The following is a 14,069-nucleotide window of genomic DNA, read 5'->3' on the forward strand; positions in this document are numbered from 1 at the left end:
GAGCATAAACCAGTGTAAGTATAAGAGTACATCTAATTGTATGTAGAAAGGAGTAAGATGTGACTTGTTACGGAGAGACTTGGAAATGTAGCGGTAATTGGTCTTTATCCATCCGAAAACCTACCTTAAACAATAGACTACCATAATAAATAGATATAGGAGTTCACATCAACGAGGTATTTAACGGAGCGTTTGGCTGCTGTGCGGAGGACCCAAGTTCAAATCCCCATTTCTCTGGACACCCTGAACTCCCCCAAGGACGTTTAATTCACTAGAACTTCCTTGTAAACTGCTGGCTTCGCAAGGAAAGGAATGCGCCTGCTTCCCCCTTACTTGAACTTCACTCGTTTCCGAGCTCGCCGGTTGATTACTTTGGTCTATTACTTTCATTGGTTAGTTTGACTGAGCTCTAGTTGCCGAAACGAATAAGAGTCCCTGTCGTGTTGGCTTATTCTGATCGCGTGCGTCATCTGGTCCTCGTTCAACCTCAATCTTTCCAAGGTGTAATGCTCCACGGTTATCGAGGGCCGACTTTGGCCCAATAGGGAATAGAGGAGACCACCGCTCAGGGGGATTGATTGGGGAAGTAAACAGGAAACCGGATGAAGTCAATCTGAATCGCCACGGGGTTCCAACTTTTTTCGCCCTACGAATAACCAATTGGCGTCCATCTCAGTACCCCCTCCCCTTTTATTCGAGGATACGTCATGCATTTCATCAACGTCCAATTCACCCATTGGTCTTCATACAAATGTCGCGTTTGGAGGGAGAAACATAGAGAAGGTAGGCGGGTGTGTGGGAGAGAGAGATTATAAAGCCTTCCCCTATCCATTGCCGACCCTAGTATTCATTCGAGGGCGAAGCTCACATAGTCTCGATGCCACCGCCTTAAGCAGGTTGGAGATTTACGTTTCGAAGCGTCACTCGTACACGACCACTGGTCGTGGTCAAGTTGGACTCCGCTAGTGACAGCGAATGAGGAACTCTGAGAGACGCCCTCAGCGTTAAACTTAAGAGTGAGCCGGCATCGATTAAAATGGCGGAAGCGGAAGGTCACGTTGCGGAGCCCGGTGACTGGTTCGAGAGCCTCCCGATCGAGGCCAAGCATGGAGATTTCCTGCGGCGGATCGCGGATCTGCTTCTCACAGACGCAGTGTTCGAAGGCACTAAGCCGCTGGACGTCACCGGTGGGTCTCCGGTGCTGAGATGGTGCGACCCCGAGGACATGGCTTCCCGGCTGGCGGAGCACAGGCCTTCGGGGGACGGGCGCCCCGCGACTCAGGAGCAGCTGCTGGCATTCGTGCGTTTCGTGGTGGATTACAGCGTGAAGACGGGTCACCCACACTTCTTCAACCAGCTATTCTCGAGGTGAACAATTGAAACTATTTTCGCTCCGCGTTGAAGGTGGTCTTGAGGGTGAATTTTCACGAGGATGTATCGCTTTCCCGCCAATACGTTTACCACCCGCCGGATACGTTTCCCATTAGTTCCCCAGCACTGTACTTCGAGTAGGACGGTTTTTGCTTAACATTTTTCGGTTTGGAAAAGAGAAGTTTGAATTCACCAACGGATCACCTGTCGCAAGGAATGGGTCTCGAGATTTATATCGTCCGGCGATGCATGTGATTTTTTGCTTTGAAGCGCCGTAGATACGATTCTTTCAATTGGCGCGTATTCTGGTTACATCCGAGCAAGATGATATCAGGCTCAAAGCTCCCGTCTTTCAATAAGTCCCATCGGGATTTTGCAGAAATGTAAATAGAGCTTCTCCAGCTCTTGGAACTTAAGTCGTGGTTATCATTACAAAGCGTTTTGATCTCAGTACTTCTAGCTCGAGAAAACATCGATGCTACATTTTCATGGGATTTCGAAGGCCCCGAGAATGAGCAAAAAAGATAAACGTCATTTGGAAAAACTTAATGTGGCGTCAATCTTAACATATGTAGAGTAAATAGTGCTCTAATGTGTGCTATGTGTATACTTATGTTGTGTTCATAAGATGCATGACTTTTAAGGTCGTACCATACGTATTTACTTTGACTCCGCACGTTTCCCGCCCGTATCTCTCATTTTGTCGACACGTCGCCTACACTTCGCCGTCCCCCATGATTGGTCTTTCGGACAAAGCACGCGGGGAAGATTTTCTCCTTGGAGATTATAATTCTTACCTACTGATACGATGCGACGGAATCTCCGCGTGTGAAGGCCGCAGTAGTGGCCGGGGTGACAGAATAGGCTTTTCGAGAGAACAATCAAAAAATGTCTTCTGAAAATGGTTTATCCATTCAGCGTAAAATTAAAATGAAACCCTAGATTTTGCATTAGTCCGAAAATAGCCAAAGTTTTTTCGACTATAAATAATGATATAACAATTAGACATTGACATACACCGAAGCCCTAGGTGCAAAAAAACTACTTGGCGGGAAACGAACTTGCTACCTCTGGGTAGGCAGGAGGGGACGTTACCCCGCCACCACCGTGACGGCGATTTGAAATAAGTATATAAAACCGGTACCGGTCTCAGGGCGCACAGGAGAAAATGAATGGTCAGGTAGGTCTGTGGACGGTATGCGCAGTGGCAAGTCAGGGCTGTCATATAATATCCACATGCTCCTGGGGAGATTGTTTGAGAGACATAGGAAGGTCTAGAGGCAGGAGTGGAAGTAGGATAGGTTCTGAAAACATAAAAATGGCGGAGGGTCAAACTTTAATTGATCAGTTAGGACAAGGATTGAAATCATTGCTGAGGGGATTGAATAATCAGTGTACTAGGTATTGTATGAGAATAAAGTAAAATATGACGAAGGTAATGAGGTTCGAAAAATATTTGGTTAGTAAGTGCATCGAAAGAAGAATTTCATCTTGGAGAAGATTTTTAAAGAGAAGAGGAATCTGTCGACAGGCATCTCAAGTGGAAATATAAAGAAAATACCAATGATCATTTTATTGTAGAGCGTAGTTTTGCATATACTGGAAACTAGGTCGTTGAAGTAAAAGGATAAGCGTAGATTGGAGTTTATTGAAGTGTGGGAGTGGAGAAGAATCGGAAAATGAAATAAATGGAAAGGAAAACAAATGAAGAAATATTAAACTTGATGGAAGGAGGAAGAAAAACGTTGGGAAAAATACGAAGATGGCAGGAAAAATGGATGCAGGAGATACTGAGAGGCAAGAGAACATTGAAGAGGGAGAGAAGGAGAAAAGGAATAGGAATTATGGATCGAATCGAAGGGGCGGAGAGAAGAGGAGTGAGGAAGTATGCGGGCCTGAAGCATGGTTCATTGTGAGGTAACCAACCTTAAACGGTAGACTACTACCTAATAATATCACAGAGTTAGGATATTTAGTAGTGTATAAACTGGGGCATTAAATGTCGAGGTTCCTAGTCTCTGTGTCCATAAAAGCAACCTTAATTGAGATAAACTCAAAGAAACTGCGGGAGATGCCGCAACAGTAACTTTTAACGGAGTCATCCCTTAATATGTATTTCAATGCAACAATTTCAGAGTGTAAAAATTATTCGCCTTGACATCGAGGGATCCGGGTTCGAATCCCGATCAAGGCGAATTATTTTTACCCTCTTAAATTGTTGCATTGAAATGCATATTAGTGGATGACTCCGTTAAAAGTTACTGTTTCGGCATCTACCGCAGTTTCTTGGATTTTTGTCAAAGGTAAAAATAGCCTAAATGTTCAAAGTTGGCTTTAACCTCGTGGACTGTGGCGCGTCGTGCATGACTACGAATGCCTTTGACGTTGCATGTACGGTATTTTGTCACAACATCTTGTTCCTTTAAATCCCCCAAAATTTGGGTGTTTAAAAGTACGCCTCGATAGCTTAACTAGCCAGCCAGATATTGAGGGATACCGGGTTTGAATCCCGGTCAAGGCGAATTATTTTTACACTCTGAAATTGTTACACTTAATTGGGATACTATTTTTTATAATAATAGGGCTCTCTTCAGCTGAAAATGGTGAAGTAGTAGCCCAGTAAAGCCTAAGGCTGCCAACCGGACGACTCTGAATACAATTCCAGACGATGGCTTGTGAACTCCTGAGCTCAAATTAAGGCGGTGAAATTTTCTGCACACTAGAACTTCATTGAAAATGACGAATTTTTATTTGTGTTCCCCTGTCCCACAGTGACCTCATGATTTTGATATTTTAACACGCGAAGTCATAGGTGAGACCCCAGAGATAAAGATGTCGAGGGACTTATTGAATTCACGATTCCAACCGGACACAAAAAGGGGACAAGTATTCAAATCACTCGTAAACGAAGTATTACCAAATTGTGCTCCAGCAGTTTGACGCATAAACTAACCAAATGAACTATAGACAAATCGTGTGACTGGAGTCAAAACCATAGTACTTTGCAGAATTTAATAATCAACCAAGTTCTTTTGACGGATATACGTAATTTTTAACACAGGAAACGAAGATTAAGGGGAGGTATTTTTAAGTGTCCCACGTCATCCTCAAAAACTTCGCTCCACCCCACGTCTCCTGCGTCTAGTCAAGAAACCCCTGGTAATCCCCCTTCCCCAAACGTTCTCATCGTCATTGATTCTTTCAACATCACTACCAGTTAACCTAACCATCTATGGCTCCTTCTCCCACATTTCTGAACGTCTACAAGGGTTCCTCTCGAACTAGCTCATAAAGGAACTCTTGTGAATAGCACATACGCATTGAAACTGCGGTCATTATTTTAGAATAAAATCTTTAAGAAATTGGATACATTGATTTTTTGCCAGTTTCATTCTTCCAAAAATGAATACAATAAGTTTTGATTTCATGAAATTTTGTGAGTTTAGTGCTGATGGAATGATTCTAATCTCCCATTTCATTGCCAGTCGAGACCACGATGAGTAGTGCATGGATAAAGGTTCTGCCTCACATATCGACTCGATGTAAAGAGTCACTCTTCTCTTGTCCAACTCGGGATCACAGCGATATAAAACGAAAAGCACAATAATTAAAATTATTTGAAAAATAGATAATTCCAGGAGCGAGTAGCAGATGAAGAGTGCGGAGAGCGGCAGTCAGGAATGGGGGTAAAAAGGGGTGTCCATTAGCACTTGTGCTGTGAAACGTATTATTGCGGAGGAAATGGTAAAAAAGGCATGGGGAGAACTGGAGGTAGGAATGGAAATCGGTTGGTGGTTCAGAAAAGGTTTGTGGCTGATCAAGCTTTAGTTTTCCAGTCAGCCAAGGGGTTGCAAACATTGCTGAGCACATTGAAAAGCCAGTGCGATAGGCATGGTATGAGAATATATGTAAAAAACTAAGGTTACGCGGTTTCCGAGAAAGAGGAAGGCTTATTTAAATACTAAAATAGGAGTCCATACACTACAGCAGGTGGAATAGTTTACGTATCTCGTAAGTATTCTGGAATATAATGGTCAAAGTTGTAGGGATACAAAGAAAAGAATTGTATTAGGCAAATAAGCTTTTATGAGAAATCTAGATATGGGACGTGGTTTTGTGCGGTGCGGAAACATGGTCACTGAAGCAGGATAATAGGTGGACAGGAGGCTTTTGAATTGTGGATTTTAGGAAGGATGGAGTACGTGGAGTGAGCAGAATTAAAAAACAAATGAGGAAGAGCAAGACATAGCATAGATATACTATATATATAAATAATATACATATATTTATATATGTATATTATATTTCCAATTATTAACTCTTCCATTGAAGAAAGTTTAATTCTTAGTAATAAATATATCGATATATTGTAAAATATAAATGATAAAATATTCTGAGGATTGATGAATGCGCTACTCAGGAAATTTCGTTAAAATAAATTCATATAAACAGTAGGAATTGCTGCAACATTAACCTTATCGTAGTCTCTCACTTGTGTGCACTCTTGAAGGTAAGAAAGTGCAGAGTAAAAATACCATTCGCCCCAACCGGAAGTCGAACCCAGGTCCCCCTATTTTCGGTTGAGTGCGATAGCACCACGGAAACAACTTTCTAAACCATTAAGCCAGTTAAGCTACACAGGATGAAGACTTGATGGGAAATCGAGGAATTCGAGTTCGAATCCCGGTCTTGCTAAATGATTTGGACTCCTTAAATTACCTTGAATTTGCGTAGTTAAATAAGATTTTTTAAATTTGATTTTCCATTATTTATTTTTTTAAATCAGTTTACCATCCTGATGCCCTGGTATAATAAATAGTTTGAACAACGATACTTTCCGTTATCGTCTGCCCTGAGTCCTCCTATCGGGTTCTATGTATTAATAAATGATACAAATATAATGTCCTCTTATAGAGGAGTTGAAATTTTATGAATTTATGAGAGTATTAAAAATCGTTTTGGGGAAACCATGAACAAAAACTACGAGATCTATATTTAGAAACTTATAAATCTATATTTTATCATTTATTTGTAATAGATTCATAGCCGTACTATATTCATAATAATAATAAGTACTAATTTAAAACAAGGGTGATTATAACAAGATATCTGCTAATGAGATCAAACAAAGAAAAGCTGGTTTGAAATTAAGCATTTTGTGAGTAACAAATCACAGTTCAAAACGACCACTGTAGGTCAGAGCTTTACGTGTGCAACGAGTAAATATTTGTGCCAAAATAATCGAGCAGAGGCTGAACTATCAACGACTGAGACGAGCAGGTCTTCAGTTCTTGCATCTCGTCATAACTGAATTCGGTCGTATGTTGCTATTCGCTCCCAGGCGACTCTTATGAAACATTTCGTCGATAAAGTGCGCACCAGTCGAGTGAGTCTTCCCTCTATCACAACGAACCTCTCCTCATTCGAAACATTTAGTTAAAAACTTTCCGTAATAAACATAATACACATAACATCGTGTGCATTTCTTCGTACACGTTCCTTAATAGGCATCATACGTAGACATAACATCGTGTGTATTTTTTCCTTCTTTCCGCAGCCTCGACCCTTATGGGCTCGCCGGGCAGTGGCTGACGGACGCTCTCAATCCGAGCGTGTACACGTACGAAGTGGCCCCAGTTTTCACGCTGATGGAGGAGGAGATCCTTTTGAGCATGCGCAAACTGGTTTTCGGAGATGGTCATCCTTCCGCGAACGGCGGGGACGGGATCTTCTGCCCAGGAGGGTCCATGGCCAACGGATGCGCCATCAACGTGGCGCGGTACAAGTTTGCGCCCGAAGTTAAGGTATGCTTTGGTCTCCCAAGGATGTCCAAGCAACACCCCAGTATAACTCCGAAAAATACACTGGTTGAGCCAAGCCAAAAAACTTGGTAAAATTAACGAAAGGTAGGTGTTTAAATGTGAGACAAGGCCAAAGTTTGCGGCAGTAAGATGCTCGAGGGAGATGGAAGAGTAATGGAGAGTGGACATGGGGAGGGGGGAATAGAAGGAAGGGGAGAAGGGGGGTGAGTGACTGGAAGATGCACCAAATGAGAAACCCTTGCTGGGCCACGTGCCAATTTGCATCTGTTGCTCTCGTCCCTGCCGCATTCTCCCTTGAAGGCCAGTCCTTCCGACCCGTAAGTAGTTTAGCAACGCTTTCAAGTTAGCCACAGAGTATCCCTTTTCCGGGAGGGAATCCAAAAACACAAACCACCCTCTCATCCGTTTCAGTGACTTGGGATCTCTTTGCCAAAAGGGACCTTTGGCGTATGTACCACGAGCGTTGGAATGACATTCTAGCTCCCCCCATAGATATCAATTGAGACTAATCTTTCATGGTGTTGGTTTTAGAATATTTTTGTGAATACTTTTTTCAAATATTTAGTTGATGTTATTGGTTATTGATTCTGTACTACCTTTTGATCCATGCGACTCTTTTGATGGTGAATTTTACCAATGTTGTTTTTATTTTTTGATTCTATATTTTGAGGTTTTTAATTGAATAGTCAAAAGAGGATGGAATTTTTAGAGGATTTCTTGAAGATTTTTATTGCAAATTTTGAGACCAAATTCCAAATAATTAGGTAATGAATTTAAAAGTGTGTATAATTCGTGCATGGGGATTCCTATAGCAAAGTTTCATATATCACCAAAAGGAAGGAACAGGAAAGGACGTAAATGGGTAAGGAATCATGGGTAATGAACGCCGCGATGGCTATATACTAGGCAGAGAAATTGTTGGCCAATCAGTGAAAATTGGTTAAAATCAAAAATTTCAAAACGTAATGATTGCATTGTGAGGTATTTTTTATGTTACCCATTAATATTCGTAAAAATAAGTCATAAGTTACTACATTTTTTCTCTTTGCATATGATATACGGCAGTAGATATATGAATTCATATATTCTGAGACGGGGTTTAAAAAAATGTATTATGCCTATATTTCGTAAGGTTAGACGAGCGGGTTGGCCATAATTAATCTTTCCTACCCCTAACCAAAAACTTAAATGACTTCTCTACGTACAAGTAAAAAAATGAGCACACACACACACTTTCATAAGGGCGCTTGGCTGTCGAGTGATCGAAACTTGCGATCAATGATCGGAGGGTTCCGGGTTCACCTGAGGCGTGAATTTCGTACACGTCATGGGTTATGGCTAAACTGAAGTACATTTGTGACTTCACGGATGACCAAACAACATTGTAGATCTTCTCTCAACTTCACGGAGTCCAAGGCTGAGCCAAAGTATGATGAGCGAGACTTGTTCATATTCTTCCAGTGACCATGGTTAACCAGCGCCTTTTCAAACGACCATTTCGAATGAATTACTGCTCATGGTGAAACATTTCAGCGTATGCAGAGGGACGCAAATATCAAACCCCATGAGAGACATTTTCCTGCATCAGTATTCTCTCTCTCGATTTCAAAGTTTCATGAATCGAAATGGAAAGTAAGTGTCCAATTTTCCGTAGAAGCATATATATTCCATACCAATGGGGGCGTTACAAAAACAAAAGGTTAGGCGGATCCTAACCAATCGGTCGATCCTTGACAATACAGAAAGTTAAATCAGCACAGTCTCGGTATTTCCCAATAGCATAAGGAAGCAATGCCATGACATCAAAATATCGTCATTTCCAGAACTCGTTATTTTTTACCTCTACATAACATAGATATATATACAGGTATATATATATATATATAATGTAGATGTAAAAGAGTTGTGTGGTTTATATATATATATATATATATATATATATATATACATTCAAACACGAAATCCCGCCAAACGGCGAATAAATACTCATATATACAGAAACATATATAAGGAAAAGGGATCGGAACACGTATAAAGGACGAACACAATAGAGGTGGGGAAGGCGGAATCGAACGGATCACAAGAGTAAAAATATTTCCTCAACCGGGACTCGAACACCGGATCTTTCCACTTGCCGGGCGGATGCTCTTAACCACTTGAGCTATCGAGGATATGTAATTTACCCTGAGATCCGTGGGTCTTATATGTCGCCAAGCGCCCCGATTCTTTAGCCAAGAGATGGCGTCAGGGGGCTGTTTCACCCACCAAAGGAGAAATAGACAATACACAAGAGGAAAGGTCTCTGGTTAGAATTCATACAACATCATACAGGAAAAGAACAGTGCGTTTCGTGGCACGCATAGCCAGAAGAAAGAGATGAGCTAAAAGACTGTTCTTTTCCTGTATGATGTTGTATGAATTCTAACCAGAGACCTTTCCTCTTGTGTATTGTCTATTTCTCCTTTGGTGGGTGAAACAGCCCCCTGACGCCATCTCTTGGCTAAAGAATCGGGGCGCTTGGCGACATATAAGACCCACGGATCTCAGGGTAAATTACATATCCTCGATAGCTCAAGTGGTTAAGAGCATCCGCCCGGCAAGTGGAAAGATCCGGTGTTCGAGTCCCGGTTGAGGAAATATTTTTACTCTTGTGATCCGTTCGATTCCGCCTTCCCCACCTCTATTGTGTTCGTCCTTTATACGTGTTCCTATCCCTTTTCCTTATATATGTTTCTGTATATATGAGTATATATATATATATATATATATATATATATATATACATATATATATACATACATATATATATATATATATACAATATAAGAACACATAAAAAGATCACTCGAACGTTATTTCTTGGTCATTTCGACGGAATTCAACTCCGTCTTCATCGGAAGAAGTAGAAGTAATCATTACTTCTACTTCTTCCGATGAAGATGGAGTTGAATTCCGTCGAAATGACCAAGAAATAACGTTCGAGTGATCTTTTTATGTGTTCTTATATTTTTTGTTGCTGTCAAAGCTTGTTATTCAACACTTCCGAGTTACTTCTTACGGGTTATGGTTTCCCGGGAAGATCTGGTACCCGAAAAAATCACATAGCTTGGGAGGAGCTGCAGGTGCCCAGGGACTTGCCCGGCAATCGAACCCGGGGCCCTCCGGTCAGTTGTCCAACGCTGGACTACCACGACCCATAATATATATATATATATATATATATATATATATATATATATATATATATATATATATATATATATATATACGGCGCGGAAACGTGGTCATTGAAGCAGGAGGATAGACGTAGACTGGAGGCTTTTGAAATGTGGGTGTGGAGAAGAATGGAGAAGGTGAAATGGACAGAGAAGAAAACAAACGAGGAAGTACTTGGTATGGTGGCCGAAGAGAGGGGTTTGTTGGGAGCAATCCTATGGAGGCAGGAAAAGTGGCTGAAGGGGGTATTGACCGGCAGCGGGATGTTGAAGACTGTAATTGAGGGGAGAATGTTAGGCAAACGAGGAAAGGGAAGGAACAGGATAGGGATGTTGGACGGGATGAAGGGAGGAAGAAAGTACTTAGAGCTGAAGAGGGACCTGATGTAGAGTAGGATGTTGTGTTTTGCTAGGGGCCACAAATTATTTAATTAGTAATTACGTCCATCCAAAAACCTACCTTAACCAGTAGATTACCTAATAATAATTATATATATATATTACATTACACAGTAACAAACAATGTAGAAACAAAAAAAGGAACACTCACACGTTATTTCTTTATAATGTCGACGGAATTCTACTCCGTCTTCATCGGAAGATCGAGACGTAATGAAGTTTTTTTCTGTTTCTATATTGTTTGTTACTGTGTAATGTACTATTCGGCACTTCCGTGTTACGTCTAAGAAAGCATATATATATATATATATGTATATATATATATATATATATATATATATATATATATATATATATATATATATATATATATATATATAACCCTTGCAAGGGAAAACCAGCAGCAGCAGGACAGAAGACGCAGGAGAAGAAGACAAAATTAGTTAGAATAGGAACGTGGAATGTTAGGACAATGATGAGGACAGGGAAATTGGAGAATGTTAAGCGAGAGATGGAAAGGGGAAATATAGATATTTTAGGTCTATGCGAGGTGAGATGGAAAGATAAAGGGGATTACTGGAGTGATATGTATAGAATAATATACAGCGGTGGGGACGAGAGCCAACGAGGGGTTGCCATAGTATTAAATGAAGAGGTAGGAAGAAGCGTAGTCAACATAGAGCAGGTAACGGATAGAATACTACTAGTGGAGATAAAAGCAGAACCGACGAACTTAGTTATTATTCAGGTATACATGCCACCGAGCAACCATAAGGAAGAAGAGGTCGATAAGATATACGATCAGTTAGAGGACATGAACGCGTGTGTTCCTGCAGGGAAACATTTGATAGTGATGGGGGATTGGAATGCGACGGTAGGCGAAGGAAGAGATGGTGATGAGGTGGGCGACTACGGTTTGGGCACGAGGAATGACCGCGGGGAGAAAGCAGTTGAGTTCTGCAGGAGACAGGGGTTAGTCATCACCAACACTTGGTTTAGACACCACAAAAGACGCAGGTATACATGGAAAATGCCAGGTGACTCAGGAAGATATCAGCTAGATTATATCCTGGTTAGACACAGGTTTAGGAATAGTGTGATAAATTCCCACAGCTTTCCGGGAGCGGATGCGGACTCTGATCACAATTTAGTTGTTATGAAATATAGCGTCCGTTTCAAAAAGATAAGGCAGGGGTGGCGAGTTAGAAAATGGAATGTAGAAACATTAAATGGTTTGAAAATGAAGGAAGACATTATTGGAAATGTTAACCACACCACAATTTAACAAGGGACCACAATTTAGTTGTTATGAAATGTAGCGTACGTTTCAAAAAGATAAGGCAGGGGCGGCGAGTTAGAAAATGGAATGTAGAAGCATTAAATGGGTTGAAAAGGAAGGAATACAAACAGGCGGTAGAGAAAATCATGGAGGACGGTAAAGGGCTTATTACTATCGAAGAAAAATGGGAAATGATCAAAAAAGGGTTGTCTAAAGCCGCAAAAGACACTATTGGAACCGTTAACGCTAAAAGGACTAGGAAACCATGGATCACGGATGAGATGATTACAAAGATGGATGAGCGGCGAAAATGGAAGAATATAAATACAGAATTAGGCAAAATGAAGTACAAAGAATTGAACAATAAATTGAGGCGGGCAACAAATAAGGCAAAAGACGCATGGTGGAAGACGCAGTGCGAGGATATGGAAAGTCTCCAGAGGAAGGGTGAAATCGGTGCGCTGTACAGCAAAGTTAAATCGTTATCGGGAAGTAAGAAAGGAAGAGCTATGCTAATAGTTAGAGATAAGGCGGGTAAGGTAATAGTTGACGCAGGAAAGATCCAAGAGAGATGGAAGGAGTATATAGAAGAACTGTATAGTAAAGAACTCAGACCAACACAGTAAGACATTGAAAAAGAAAATGACGTAGAGGAAGACAGCTTAGGTCCAGGCATACTAGACAATGAGATAGAAAGGGCATTAAGGGAGATGAAACTAAATAAGGCCGTGGGGGTAGATAACATTCCCGTGGAACTTTTAAAATGCTTAGGAAAATGTGGGAGGAAGAGGCTATATGGGCTGATCCGTAGCATTTATGAGGAGGGAATCTGGCCGGAAGACTTTGTGAGAGCAGTTTTAGTTCCGATTCCGAAAAAGGTAAAGGCCACGTCATGTGAGGACTATAGGACAATTAGTTTGATATCCCACGCAGCTAAAGTTGTTCTCAGGATCATAAACAAAAGGATAGAGAGCAGGGCAAATGATTACTTAGGGGATGATCAGTTTGGGTTTAGGAAGGGGAGAGGTACGCGTGATGCCATTGCAGTAATGAGATTATTAATCGAGAGGAATATAGAACACAACCAGGAGGTATTTGCCTGTTTCGTAGATTTCGAAAAAGCGTTTGATAGAGTGAATTGGGAAAAACTAATGAGTATATAGCAGAAAAAAGGAATAGATTGGAGGGAATAATCCGACACCTGTACATGTCTCAGACTGCTCAGGTGCGGGTGGGGAACGGGGAGTCAGGATGGGCAGTGTTAGGAAGAGGTGTAAGGCAGGGTTGCCCATTATCACCGTTGCTGTTCAACCTGTATGCAGAGGAAATGATCAAAGAGGCATGGGGAGAACTCGAGGTAGGAATGAAAGTGGGTGGGGAATTCGTAAAATCAGTTAGGTTTGCCGATGACCAAGCTTTAGTTTGTCAGTCAGCCAAGGGGCTGCAAGCATTGCTGAGTGAATTGGAAATTCAGTGCGACAGGTATGGGATGAGAATCAATATTAATAACACAAAGGTTATGCGATTTTCTAGAAAGAAAAAGGGCAAGCTTAACATTAAAATAGGAGGGCAAAAACTAGAGCAGGTAGAACAGTTTACGTATCTCGGTAGTGTTTTGGACCAACACGGTCAAAGTAGTAGGGACGTAAGGAGAAGAATTGCGCTAGGCAAAGAGGCTTTCACGAGGAGGAGGGAGTTGATGACGGGGACTTTGAGTAAGGATGTTAAGAAAAGACTCGTAAAAACTTTGATATGGAGCGTAGCTATGTACGGCGCGGAAACGTGGTCATTGAAGCAGGAGGATAGACGTAGACTGGAGGCTTTTGAAATGTGGGTGTGGAGAAGAATGGAGAAGGTGAAATGGACAGAGAAGAAAACAAACGAGGAAGTACTTGGTATGGTGGGCGAAGAGAGGGGTTTGTTGGGAGCAATCCTATGGAGGCAGGAAAAGTGGATGAAGGGGGTGTTGACCGGCAGTGGGAT

General features: G+C 41.5%; 1 protein-coding gene across 1 annotated transcript in view; it reads left to right on the forward strand.

The window, feature by feature from the left end:
* The first annotated feature begins 839 nt into the window (after window positions 1-839).
* The window catches only part of LOC139698758 (cysteine sulfinic acid decarboxylase-like), a 33,173-nt gene continuing 19,943 nt past the window's right edge, over window positions 840-14,069 (forward strand). The window contains exons 1-2 of the mRNA XM_071597665.1: window positions 840-1,368; window positions 6,929-7,175. Coding sequence (XP_071453766.1) covers window positions 1,037-1,368; window positions 6,929-7,175 — 579 coding nt within the window. The 5' untranslated portion in view covers window positions 840-1,036. The remainder of the gene's footprint in view (window positions 1,369-6,928; window positions 7,176-14,069) is intronic.

This window comes from Hetaerina americana, unplaced genomic scaffold, assembly GCF_022747635.1.
Source record: "Hetaerina americana unplaced genomic scaffold, ioHetAmer1.1.p SCAF_9, whole genome shotgun sequence".
NCBI classification, from domain to species: domain Eukaryota; kingdom Metazoa; phylum Arthropoda; class Insecta; order Odonata; family Calopterygidae; genus Hetaerina; species Hetaerina americana.